This window comes from Manis javanica, chromosome 2 (assembly GCF_040802235.1).
Source record: "Manis javanica isolate MJ-LG chromosome 2, MJ_LKY, whole genome shotgun sequence".
NCBI lineage: Eukaryota > Metazoa > Chordata > Mammalia > Pholidota > Manidae > Manis > Manis javanica.
In genome coordinates this window covers 106,644,010-106,658,283 of record NC_133157.1, presented here as the reverse complement: position 1 = coordinate 106,658,283, position 14,274 = coordinate 106,644,010, and the positions used below count along the sequence as shown (strand labels likewise).

The window sequence follows — 14,274 nt, the reverse complement described above, 5'->3', positions numbered from 1 at the left end:
CTAATGCCCTTCAGACTCCTGATCTTTTGTTTGTGACTTTTCTCTCCACCTTCTGGAAACTTGCGAGAAGGTTATCTCCTTTCCCCCTGCCATCTGGAGTGCCTCAGTGATGAGCCTGAGTGTGTTGCGAATTTCATAAACCTTTTCAATCTCTGATCTCATGTCCTTCAGTTTGGGGGGAGAAACATTATTATAAATGTTTTGTAGAATTTCGGTTTTTCCTGTTGTCTGCACAAATCCTCGTTAGGAAGACTTGGGATGCTCTGAAATCATTCTCTGTTTTCCTACAGGTTTTCTCATCCCTGTCTTATTGCTTTTTTTGTCCTTAGATTTCATCAACTTTTTATTCCTCACTGAATTTTTAATTTCTGCTACCATGGTTCCCAGGGCTTCTTTTATTTTCTACACGGTCCCCTTTTCTTGGACTGTCCCATCTGTCTGAGTCTCTGTTTTCTGTTAATTTTGGCTTTTCTTTCATGGTCAAAGCTATGGTGTAGTTGCTCTCCCTCATGAGTCGTCCATTCCCATGAACGGGGCTTAGTCGTATGAACCGGAAGCCTTTCTCTCTGGGCAGGACTGCTTCCCGATGGGGTGACCTTACAGAACCTGAATGTGACCCTTGAAAAATCTGTTGTTCTCTTCTCATCGGCCAGTTGGCTTTCCCAGAGAGGTGCCCCCAGTTTCCTGACTGAGGTGTCAGTCCTTGGCCGGCATTCTAGGAGAGGGCACCTCAGCTGCCCTCCCCTGAGGAGTCAGAATCCACTCTGCTTGGTTCAACCTCTTCAGTTGTCCTCTTTGGATATGGGGAGCTGCTTGGCTGAGATGATAGAAAGGGAGATGTGGGCAGGTTGCTGCTCCATTAAAAAAAGAAGGTGCAGTCCAGCCTCGTGCTCTCCACTCACTCCATACTCCTCCCTTGAGAAGGATCTGGTACCTCGTTTCTTGAATCTTTGGTCCTGCATGTTTCCCGTGGAGCCCTCCCCTTAGAGAGGTGTCAGCTTCCTCTTTTCTGCTATTGTTTTCCTCTCATTCCCTCAGTTCTTTGATTCATGATTTTTTACTCCTCATTTTCATTTTAATGGGATTTCAGGAGAAAGTAGAGATGAATAGGTTACATGACTGCCCTATTTAAGCAGAAGTTATATTCTACTTTCTTTTGGGTCTCTCCTGCCAAAGCTTCCTCTAGTAGTAAATCTGTCCCCAGTAGATCCTCACAAGAAGGAGGGTTCAGAATAAATGTCAGGATCTTTAATACCCTATTTCAGTTAATCTGTTGTGGAATAACAAGTGACCCTAAACATAATGGCTTCAAGTAATGATTATTTCCTTGCTCATGATTCTGCAATTACGCAGGACGTGGAGGGGGCATCTCATTTCTATCCATGTGACCATCAGCGGGAGTAGCTCATCTGGGACTGGGAGTTCCCCTCCCCAGATGGTTCACCCACGGAGCTGGCCAGTGAGCCTGGCTATACAATGGGTGCTCAGTGGGGGCTGTCGGTCAGGGTGCCCATCCCTCCATATGGCCTCCCCAGGTGGCTCAGTGGGCCTCCATAGAAGCTTAGTTCCATGAGGGAGCATCTGAGACCACACTCAGCAGGAGAGCAAGCTCTCCTCTCCTGTGCAAGCATTTACCAAGCCACCATTCTGCTCCATGCTTGCTAATGTCCCATTGGCCAAAGCAAGTCACGTGGCCACACCCGGCTTTGGGAAGGAGCAGGAGCATGAATGCTTGGGGGGCATGGCTCTCTGGGAGTCACATACCCGCTGGAACTCTAAAATTCTATGATCCTGTGCTTGTGTTTTTCTTTGCATAACTGACTTGTTCCATTTTCTTTCTGAAACATTAAGGTGCCAGACTTTTTTCTTGTAGATGATTTCCTTAGGTATAAACATTCAATAAATATGCATTAGAGCCACAAAAACATCATAGCATTTCCATATAACATGCTTCTGAATGGACTGTATTAAACTATACAACTTACCCATTGCTAAAATGATTGTGTTCCTAGTTTGTGAGAGACATGTAGAGAAATCACCCTGCAGGGTCAAATTCCTAAATACACCTTTCAAGGGAATTAAGTAGTGGTTTTGCTTTAGACTACCAGAAGTTAGCTTCTTGTCCTTTAGATTTTATAATAGTTGAAAATTAGCCTCCCTAACACCTGGACTCCAAAAAATAAAAGAATAACCAGAGAGTGCATTCCTTGGAAATCCCTCACGTGCGTGCTCTCTAAGCTTGTTCTGATCGATTCTGCAGGTGGTAGGTCGGTTGGGAGTGGGGGAGCTGTGGGTCTTGATCCCTGACTGATAACTGCTCATTTTGCATACAGGGGTTCTCTATCTTCAGTATGGAGATGAAACCAAACAGCTCAGGATGCCGAACGAAATCACAAGCGCAGACACAATCCGTGCTCTTTTCGTAAGTGCCTTTCCACAGCAGCTCAGCATGAAAATGCTGGAGTCGCCCAGTGTCGCCATTTACATCAAAGACGAAAGCCGAAATGTCTATTATGAATTAAACGATGTAAGGTAAGCATGTACGCCATGTGGCATTCAGGATTGCTCCTGTTTGCACTGAGGCCCAGTCTCTCTAGTGAACTGAACACTGGTCCAGCGATGGTCCTGATAGCCAGGCTTGTCTGGCCCAGGTGTGAATTCCCTGTGTGCTTTTCTGTAATTCATTCACAAGCTATGGCTTAATGAAGATGAGGGCAGACTTCTCCCACACAGATCTTTGTGTGTTACTCTAAAAAATGTAAGTAATGGTCCAGTGCTCCATTTACCTAAGGATTAGGGAAACTAAGGCTCCGAAGGGTGGTGGAGAGACTTATCAGCATCATGAGTGGAAGGCTATCCTGATACTGGCACTTCTCTAGCACTCTTTACCTCCCAGAGCCTGTGGGCATTTTACGTAATGGTCCCACTGCGCCATTATTTGCATGAACAAGTTGAAATAAGAACAGTGGACTCTATGCTATTGGCCATGAGAAAAGAGGCTGAGAGGTGCTCTCCCTTTCCATCTGTTTCTTAAATAGTTGGCCTTTACCTAAGAATCTCACTTTCCAGGTTGGCTTCTCTGGGGCCCCCATTACAATAGGCTCTAAAATGAGACTAAAGGGACTCAGGCTATTGCAGGTGGCAGGGAAATAAAAGCATTTTTATCCACTGGAGTGGTGTTGTGTATAGAGCAGAAGGGTCCCATCTGATTTCTCTCAGCCAAACAGCCTGAGAAATAGGACTTTAATCAACACAAACAAGCAGGTGCTACTAGAGCCTCTAAACATTTTAGAACTTAAAAAAATTATTTAGTGACTAATCCAGCCCTTTGATTCCATAGGATCAGAAACTCAGATGTGTAGGTTAAGGGACTTACTCAAGATCACACAGCCAGTTCATTTGTAACCCCAGTCCCAAACCTGACTGTCCACATTCTTGGTCAAGAATTTTCTTATTTTCAGGAATGTTCCCTCTCCTGCTCATTTGGGCCGCAGCTTGGATTTCTGGGTTCCTTCCCTTTGGGGATAGCAGACTGTCCTATTTCTTCATTATGGAATTAATGGGAACCACTTTTAAAAAATAATGCCTGTAGTGCCTAATAAACATAAATTGATAAACATCTAACAATAATCACAAATGACATATTTAGGCAGGTGCCAAGGTGTGTAAGTAATTGAGGGCTTTCAAAATTTGACAAATGCCCTAAGGTATAGGTTCTACATCTATTACAAACTCTTCCTGCTTTTTAAAAGTGTGTTTAAATATTAATAGGTATCAGAAAATCCATGTTTGTTTTTGAAATGAATTATTAATCATGCTTTCACCAAAAAAAATTCTGAATTTATAAAGCATAAACATGAAATAATCACATTCTATTTAAAGAGCATGTTCACAGTAATATAATTCCGTGTAGTTTGTTCACCTGGATGTGCCATTTTACAACATCTTTTTGAATTTCTGCATTTTGCAGTTAGAGGAACTGAGGGATGTGACAACAATAAATGCACATGAAACTATGCAAAACTACTTTCAGTTATAGGTCTCCAGGCTAATGAGGTGACTATGAACACCTGGACCCACTGTCTTGCAACCCATGTGAGAACTTTTATATTACAATAAGCCATGATTTTCTAGAGCCTTTTCCAGTCCTCAAAGTCTCACAGCTAGGATTTCCTTTATCCATTCTTTGAGAGTGTTGGGAGGTAGTCACAAAGAGAATGGGAGGGAGGACAAAGAGGAAAAGGCCCATAAAACTTCCACACTAAGACGGTCCTTCTTAATGTGAATTCAATTAATGGAATACACACAAGCAGTGCTTTGGAGAAAAAATGACCACTTTAAACACTAGTAATTTTCAGTTAATATGTTTACATTTGCAAAAATGATCTTGTTGATCCTTATGCTGCAGTACTGACAGCTGAATTTATTTAAAAATTTCATTTAAAATGTTTAAATGAAGAATCATTGATTTATAAATGTGTCTATAATTTTACTTTTCAGTGTTTTCATTTACATGTAAGAAATGGATCTAAAAATACCAAAATGGATAAAAATGGCTTTATTTGGTGATGACTATAATGTTTGTGCTAGATGATCCCACGTATGTCCTTTCCAAAGAATTATTCTATTTCCTTGCTTTTATGCATAAAATGCCTGTTATATTTTATTTAAATGGTAGAATAAATTATTACCACCAGCATTGTATAAGACCTCCCCTTCCCCCAAAAAAGCATGTCATGTAGATTTTACCTGAAGACGTTGGCTTTAATCTTCTAAGCCCAGAAACAAATTTCATTTCACATCCAGTATATTTGAAGTGAGACTGTCTTTGTTAAACATTTGGCTATTTCATGATTATGTTGGGTTCTTCATATTTTCTGTAGGGAAATGCTAGAGTTTCGGGTGAGAATCTGTGTTGTACGTGTTGTCATGATAAATGCAGTCTGAGCCTTTGCAGTTGGTTCATCTCAAATGGACATGTTTTGCAATCAGTCATAAACCAACTTCATGTATTTTAAGTACCTTTGGGAACACCCAGGGTATTTTTCATGACTCAAGTGAGCGTTTCATTTTCATGTCATCACTCAGGACATTTCCCCCAGCCACGGATGAGTTCCTTTATTGAATCCCCACGTCCTTACCGTCTGTGAGTTCTTCCCTTTAGAATAACCAAGCCCCTTCTAATTACAAGGATGGCATGCTGGAAATCTGGAGCAAGGTTGGACTAGTCAATGTTGCAAAGCAATTACTGATGGATGTTTAGAGGGAAGCAAGACTAGTCTAGGAATTCTCCATTTAGTTTAAAGCAAAAACGTAACCCAATAGTCCCCATGATTATGATCAGCCCACAAAACACGTAGCTGCACCTAGAAGAAAGGAATGTGCCTCCTACACACTTTTCCCTGAGCTCATGACGCTGGCTTTGGAAGGAATCATAGGGTAGATGGTGCTGAAAGGGCCATGGGAGGCCCCTCTGCTGATGAGAGCTGAATACGGGGAAAGAGGTACTTTGTAAATATTCACATGCTCTGAAGTAGTCGTAAGGTAGGCTCTGACAAGATGTGGGTTTTGTCCTTTGCTGTCCTGTGCTGTGGTATGACTAGGTAGCTCTCAATACTACTTTCAGAGAGAGGGGCAGACAAGTGGAAGAATTTATCTGCTCCTATTTCTTCTAAATATACTGCCTATCCAGTCGCTAAAACATGCATGTAGAAAAATGTTTTTAAAATCCCACCACAGAAGAAATAAAAAAAGGCATTGTGAAGATCTAGATTTGAACTTTCTGATACTTTTTTTGCCCCTGGGACTGCAAATACATTTTCTTTCCCTTGTTGGAACTGTTTGAAGGAAAAAAAGTAATTTTCTTTTGTGTGCATTCATGAGATAAGCAGGAAACCAGGTGTTTGGGCAAAGTAAACAATTAAATTATTTAAATATTAACTAAATCTCTTTGAACATATTGTAAATATCAGTGTTTTATTGTCTCATAAAGTGTTAGCTTTCCTTGCTCAGAATCTTGAAAGAAAGTTGATGCTACCCGATATTTAAGTGTGGAGAACCGCAGGGAAAGGATAATGCTTTCCTGAGGAAAAAAAAAGGAAAGAAAAACCGAAGTCATTTTTCTTCTCTTATTTATTTGTGCCTGTTTTATGGCAAATGAACATTTTTTTGTCTGGTTGACTGTCAATAACCACTGGGTTGTCTGTTGATACTTTTTACCTGGTTCTTAAGGGCAGAAAAAAGGAAATGGCCAGAGTAAGGCTCCTTTCATTTGCCATAGTCATTGATGTTTTCGATTCTAGGAACATTCAGGACAGATCACTCCTCAAAGTATACAACAAGGATCCTGCACACGCATTCAATCACACACCGAAAACTGTGAACGGAGACATAAGGGTAAGTGTTCTTGCTCTGTTTTTAATGGTTTTTGGTGGGTCAAACCACCCCTTCTTCTGGTAATCCCGACCAGAATGCACCCACCCCCCCACCAGGTTTCAGGGTGTCCTAAAGGGACTCATTGCTTCTATCCCATATTAAATATTATCAGATCTTATGTGGAACATGTCAAGAGTTTAGTCCAGAAATCTGCATGATTTGGGAGCTAAAATTCTCCAGATTCAGATCTTCTCAGAGGATTATCCAAACATTCAGTGCACACAGGGATGTTTTGAAGAAAAAAGAGCAGAGAAACTGCAAAGGCAGATTTTAAAATCATGTCAATGCAGATCCAGTAGAAAGGAATTGAGTTTCTAACAATAGTGCCACATTCCTCTTCAGCTGTACCTCCCCCAACTCCACACACACATGCACAAATTTAGAAGACGCGGCATCATTTTATGTCATCCTGTGTAAGGATTAGCACTTGGCTGGATGCTGGAGTTTAACTAGAAAAAATAAATGAATAGGTTTTATTGGCAGAAAAACCCAGACACTGTTTGCCCTTGTGTTGCAGTGGAGTTCCTGAGGGGATGCTGCTCGCCTCCTGACGGTATATCTATTAGTTGTATACTAATGTACTATTACTGCTGTATACATATGTACTATTGCTGCTGTAACAAATTAATGCATGCTTAGGGCTTAAAAGGATACAGATTTACTATCCTACAGCTCTGGAGGTCGGAAGTCCAACATGGGCCCCAGGGGACAATACTCAAGGAGTCTTTAGCAGACTGTCAGCTTTTCTTTCTGGAAGGTCTAGAGAGAAGTTCCTTCTTACCAGCTTCCACCCACATTCCTCAGCCTCCTCCATCTTCAAACCTAGCAAAATAGCATCTCTCAGACCCTCCTTCCATCATGACATCTTGAACTCTCCCTCTTCCACTTTTAAGGACGCTTTGATTACATGGGGCCCACCTGATTCTCCAGAATAATCTCCTTATTTTAATGTTGCTGATTGGCAACATTAATCTCCCTTCTGGTTAGAGGTTTGGGGGATTAGCATGCAGACATCTTCGAGGCACCGTTGTTCTGTCTACCACACAGAGTATGTGAGTTTAGGACCAAGAGGCCAGAAGGTCCAATAGAAGGCAATGGAAGAATTGCCTTTGGAATTCTGGAGTGGGGTATTAAAGATGACATTGTGGGATCAGAACCTACACTTTTGGGGTAAAGGCCTCTTACATACTCAATTGCTGCCTTTTTATGTCAGAAGTGATACATGACTTGAAGTGAAGGCTTTGTTGCTACTCAGAAAATCTAGGACTTTGAGGTGTATTTTTAGCCAGTTACATTTTAAATGTAAACCAACGCTACATGAGGACAGACTGAGTCAGGCTCTCACAGAGCATGGACCGAGTATTGCTGAACCCTAGGCCTTTCATTACTTTGTTCTTTGCTTTCTCGATGACATTCTTAAGTCCTTGCTCCCTTGGACGGCTCTATTTTACGATGTGTCTAGCCTTTGGACTGGAGTTTCATGGTGCTCAGTTTGTTTCTGTTATGTAAAGCTCACACAGGGGCCCCAGAGTTTCCTGAAAAATCTTGTTTATGACTGGGGAGGACACCTGTTTTAACTCTTAAGCAGATGTGGTACCTACATAAAGTCCAGCAGTAAGCATGGAGAGAATCAAATATTAACCATATGGACAAAGCCTATTAGAATTCAGAACCTTTGCTATGGACTCAGTTAAGCTCTTCTGTTTTTACTTTTAGATGAGACCATAGCAATCACTTTCTAAGTTGCCCACAGCCCACTTAAAACAGCAGCTTCTTTGTGTGAGAAAAGTCAACTCTTGTCCCCAGATGAGGAGACAACTGCTCACCAGCTACCCCACAGAAGAGCATTCAGGTGTCAGTGAAGGCTACTGAGAAATGAGAACTACAATGCAGTTCAAAAACCAGCAAGATATGGTCATGCCTACAGTTTGTAACTTGGCCTCCATTCACGGATTCCAGAAGCTAAAAGATGTGGAATTCTTTCAGCCTCAGCTTTTGGCAGTGGAAGTTGGAATTCTGTCTCCTTCCTCTGTGATGAGTGTGGCTGCCTTGCATTGAAGGGAAGGGAGCTTTGTTGAGCCCTGCCTGGAATACAGCTGCATACCCTCATTGCTCATGGTAAAGAACTGAAATAGAGAACAGAGCAGGATTGGTTGCTGTAGACCAAACCAAGCTGCATGGTGGCTTTGGGGAGCTCCAGCCCCCGTATGTTTGCAATGGCCCTGCAGGAATTTGAAGATAACTTGCTCACATGAGTTGGCTATGAAGCCCTGTGCCTGATGCCATTAGCCTTCACCCACCAGCCTCCAGAGGCAGCCTGGGACAGCCCTTCCAGCTGCCTACTCATTATTAGTAAACACACATACCAGGAAAAACATTGGCCGTCCACGCAGAGGGGCCGGACCAGCAACATTAGAAATTTGCAGTGACTGCTAAGAATCAATGTATTTAATATCTTGCCTATGAAACAAAAGAAAATGTAAGACTCAGTCTCAAGAAGTCAGTTCTCCAGAGCAGTTCCATGATGGTAGTGGTGTTACTCAGGAAGCACGTTAGATGGAAATACTGACTCTAGGTTATGAGCCTCAGAGCGTGCACGGAATAGATGCTTGTTGAGGGAAACCTGTCTAGCTTTGCATTTCACATTTAGCTGCGCCCTTTTGAGGCTAGTCTGTCTAATGAGATGTGGGGTCCTCTGCTGGAAGTGAGAACACCAGCCTCCTTATTCTTTACACATGGGTGCAAATCACCCTGATCGAATTTAATCACATGACTTTTGTTTTGTTACATTCAATAGTAGCTTTGATGATTCGGTTTCTAAGGGACTGAGCTCACCATATGGAACAGGCCCTTTGGCAAAAATGATGAATGTACTCACGGGGTTTTTAACTTACAAATGTACAACTCAAAAATGAGCCAGACCATTTTGTGGCTCTTAGAGGGTGTTGGTGACTTCCTGTTCACCAAACCTAGTGGTTTTTTTGTTTTCAAACTTTTCCATCTTCTTATTTGCCTTGAGATTCTCCGCTTCTATTGTTCAGTTCTCTCCCTCTATATGTCTTTAATTTTTACTTATGTGTAGACTGTTTCCAGATTTGCATTAAGACCACACTCCCCAGAATTGGTCGGGCATCTTAAATTACTTCTGAATACCCAAATCAGTTGCTGCCTCCCAGATCTCTTCTACTGGAGCTCTGCTTTTGACACTAATGAATGGTTTCCTTAGAAACATCGGTCTCCATTACACTGCCATTTCTAAATCCCTTACCTACATCTAAACACACCTCAGCCTCCTGCATTCGCTAACTCTTCTTCCTCTTACCTCCTAGATGTCTTTAATGTGTTCAGGCAGGCTTCACCAGTCGGTGTGTGTGGGTGTGTGTGTAATTTGCTCTTTTTTTTTTTTTACCTAGGCCTTTTCACTTGTGACTCTTACCTTACTACTGATTTCACCATTCTATCCATGTGAATGACTCTGGACACTATATGCCTAGCTCTGCCATTTCTCTAAAGACCCAAATGTTGAACTTCCCAGCGGCTGCCTCCACATGGACATTCTCACAGTGTTTCCAATGCCTCATCCTGTTGAAAAAAAAAATTCTGAACCTTTTTTCCCTCCCAAGCTTTTCTATGTGTGTGAATGGTGGAATGGCTGTGCCAGGGTGTGTAGGTGTGTGCACATGCATGGGTGTGCTTTGAGGGGTGGGAAAGGAGATATGTGAAAAGCTGAGTCACCGGCGATTGTTCAGTCACCTAACTCCTGTTTCCCAGCATGTCCCAGGTCACTGGAGCTTGTCCATTCCACTTGGTCTGGCCAGTTCCAGAGGCCCCTTCTGCCACTGCCTGCACCAGTACTCTTAAAATGGCTAACTTTTCTAAGCAGTTACTAAGCACTTTTATGGGTGATTTCATTTAATCCTCAAGGCAACATTTTGCGACAGTAATTGGTATATGCCTCAGGTTTATAGCTCAAGAACCAGTTACTTAGGTATGTTAAGAAATTTTCCCCAGTTTGCCAACATAGCTAGAGAGCGGCTGAGCTGAGAGTTAAACCCAGGCTCCAGATCCCAGGCTCTTAGCAGCTCTCTTCTGCTGCTGTGGTTACAGTGTTTATTGTTTTTCTATTGGTCAGTTTTGCAACAGCCTTTAACCACTCTCCCCAAACCTTACTCCAGTCTAACAACTGCTCCCCAGATCGCCTCCCCAAGCCCAGCTTCCCACTGTTGGGAAACAGTTCTGCAAAAACAGCATAGCCAATGCTCAGTACCATCTTCATTCCAACAGCCAAGCAGAGCCGTCTCCTGGTGGGGTACCTGAAAGACCCTCTCGTCCCACATTTCTCCTTCCCCTCCTTTGAAAATGCCACCCACCTAACATGCTACAGGACAACTGTCTAGTTCATTCAACTAACTGCTGCCAAGAAAAAAGGGTTAGCGGGACACTGTTAGTGGTCTCGGGCCCCTTCTATACCATGACAGCCAAATGCCTGTGAGCACCACATTTGGATCCCAATTGGAGCAAACCAACTGTCTAAGACATCTTTGAAACTGTTTGGGAAACTTGAACATGTGTTAGGAATCAGATGGTATTATGGGATAACCAGTCATTCTCTTGGTATAATAATGGCTTGGTTGTTATGTTTTTAAGAAGGAGACTTACTAAAGTATTTAGAGGCTACATGGCATGATTAGTGGGACTTACTTCCAAATACTCCAGCAAAGCAAACCCAAAAAATGGACATAGATGAAACAAAATTAGTAAAAGGTTGAACAATGTCAAAGCTGGATGATGGGAGTTGATTCTATTATTTTCTCTACTTTCTTTTAATGGTTGAAAATTTCCACAATAAAATGTTAAAAAATCAAAACTTGCTCAGAGGCCAAAAAGCTGCATGCTCTCTGAAGCCTGCTCAAATGCTCTGTCAGAATTCTTCTCTCCCTTTTGGGGGGCATGTGACACATTCTTCTGGTGTTATAATTATTAGATGTATGTTCATGTCATCCACAAGACCAGGTTCTTCAAAGGCATAAACCCTGTCAGGTTCCTCTCACAGCCAAAGTCACAGTGTCTTATCCATGGTGAGTGTAAACACTTGTTGAATGGGAAGCATTGAGGATTATAATGATAGTGGTAGAAATGCTGTAGTATTCATTTTCTGTCATTCGTGAGAACCCACTGTAAATATATCTCTCTGTTCTCATCACCAGAAATAGTTGTGCTTCTCCTGGTTTATTTTTATCATATGAACACTTTGAATCTTGTAAGTGATCATTTTCCCTCTTTGTGTTGCTACTCTAAAGCTTAGAATTAAATTTGTGGTCCACCCACAGCAAGCATACAGGCACTGTGGCATGTATTTTGTTTGTTGGCTTTGTTCCTGGCCTCTTTTAAATTTTTTCTGACTATTTTTTTGTCATATGTTCCAGTTTGACCTTTTTTTGGCAAAATTGTAATAACTTATCTATTAATTTCTTTGTGATATCAGTCAGGATATAAGCTGTATTTTTTCTATACCGTAGATTTTCTGGATATAGGATAATAGACCTTTCTGTGTCTAAGCAGTGTGTTAAATACTTTACATATGTTTAAATTGACAACTCTGAGAAGTAGGTATCCTGACTGCATTTGTACAGGTGATACAAGGGAGGTCAGGGAGTGCTTTCCCAAGTCCATACTACTGGTAAATAAATGTCAGACATGACATTCGAACCCAGTTATTTGACTGTTTGTATTCAAAGCCACAGCCTCCCTTTCTTGAGGTTTCCATTTATATTTTTCAAGTTTTGAAATGATGCTCCTAATAAGGTTTTCAAACTCATAAATATCCCTTCTTACTATTTGTTTCACTTCTTACTCTATTATGTGTCTATTTCATGGCATCTTTTTATTTGACTTTGCTCCATTCTGTTCCCTTCAAATGGGGTTGAAAAAATCCCCACCAAAAAAAACAAAAACAGAAACAAAAAACCAGCAGGAGCCACATGTGCCATTTAGTACGTGTGTCTGAAGTGGCCGCGCCACAGGGCTCAGATCTCTGCTTTCCACAGGGCAATGTTCTGGTTGAGAAGAAGGTCTTGGGATTTGGAGTCAAGAAGTAACCCCATAGAGATGGAAGTTTCAGAGAACACTCCTTGCTCATTTTCCCTCATTCTTCAAGGTCCTGCTCCTTGACACAAGCACCATGGAATTCCCTGCACTCACATAGTGACAGTGCTAACAACTGACATTCCTGGTGTACCGACTCCTCAGGGACCAGGCACCCTGTGAGCCTCCTGCTAGTATTTGCTCTCATTTGATATTCAAAACAACCCAGTGTGAGAGGAGTTCTTATCAGCCCCCCATTTTCAGTGTGAGAGCTGAGGATCAGGGAGGTTCAGGAACTTGCTCAAAGCCGCACATCTCATCAGGTACAACTGACCTCAGAGCCCGGCAGCCCAACACTGGCTGTGGCAGGCTCTCTGCTACCTTCACCATGAGTGTCCGTGTCTGCCCCCACTTTTCGAAAACCTAACTCAGAAGCCCACTATCTTCACCAAGCCTTCCCCTACACCTCTTTTCTGTGAGCCTCACCTGCTCTGAACTTCCCCCGAACTTCACCTGCCCACCCCCTTCTCTTCCCTGCCTGCATGGTGATTGTTAACGTGCACACCTTTAAGTTCCTTTCCAAGCATTAAGCTTCTCAGGGGCAAAGAATTCCATTCACCTTCACACCCTCTGTGTTTCCCTTGGACAGTGTCCTGCTTTGAGGAAGTTCTCGTTAAATATCTGGATTAAAAAAGGGGCTCAGTTCAGCACTTTTCCTGTCACAAACTTTCAGTTAATGCCTTATTTGCTAAGATCAGTACAATGATATGTAAATGTAAATGTTGGAGGTTTATAACACATTTCCTAGTTTATTCAGCTGTAGTGCCTGACCAAAATGAGAAATGAAAATGTCTGTCTGGTCCTCCCCAAATTCCCCATCCTATAATTTTAAAGCAATTAATAACCCTAAAGTTTAAGATGAGAATAACAGATTTGTCAAATTAAAATAAGTAATTGCCAGAAATGCACACATATCTGCTTCTTTTAAAAATTTTGTTTTGGGGAGTTAAATTCACATAGTGTAGAAAGTAAGTTAATCACTGGATAGCAAATTAAACAAGACAGATCTTGTTTTGCTGTACTACCAGTGTAGGGTGGATCTTGCTCTTAGACTGAGTTGGGAGTCAGTATTTCAAATACCTCCAAACGTATAAAATAGAAGTGTGATTTCCAACCTGTTAACTGAACTCCATTGTTGAGAATGTTAGTTAATCTACCCGCCTGTTCATTATGAATAGGGTCCCTCCTCTGATCCAGGCTTTTGTGTAAAATTCTGAGGCTAGAATAGTGAGCAAGTACAGTAACTGTTCTCACAGCTCTTAGCATCTTGTAGCAGGTCACAAAGTCAGTAATCAGTAGTGATACAGGCCTCTCTCATTTTTCACATGTCTTCCAGGCTATGTGAAATCTTTGCCTTCAATTTTTTATTTGCGTGAGTTAATACTATGGAGCTCACTCATGAGTTATGAACCTAATTATGTCCCTTTTACCATGCCTTCTGATAGGCAAAAAGATGTTTATATTACATTTGGTAAGGATTATTACTCTTATTGAAATGATTATCGAGGCAAACACATTTTAATAAAGTGGCTAGCCAGAACATGGTAGATATTTTCTTTCTCCCTCACTGCTTCCAGTTAAACATTATTTTATTTTTTAAGAAGCAAGAAAGGGTAATAAATGCACGTCTGATACGCAGCTTCCAAGTGATACAGATCGCATCTTTCCTGCCGGGTGGCTGCTTGCTTTTCCTTG

At 41.8% G+C, this 14,274-nt stretch overlaps 1 protein-coding gene across 16 annotated transcripts in view; it reads left to right on the top strand.

Moving 5' to 3' along the window:
* KIAA1217 (KIAA1217 ortholog) overlaps positions 1-14,274 on the top strand; it is a 622,979-nt gene that overhangs the window by 528,082 nt on the left and 80,623 nt on the right. For all 16 annotated transcript variants that reach the window (XM_073229082.1, XM_073229079.1, XM_073229087.1 and 13 more), the window contains 2 exons: positions 2,334-2,532; positions 6,303-6,396. In XM_073229082.1, coding sequence (XP_073085183.1) covers positions 2,334-2,532; positions 6,303-6,396 — 293 coding nt within the window. The remainder of the gene's footprint in view (positions 1-2,333; positions 2,533-6,302; positions 6,397-14,274) is intronic.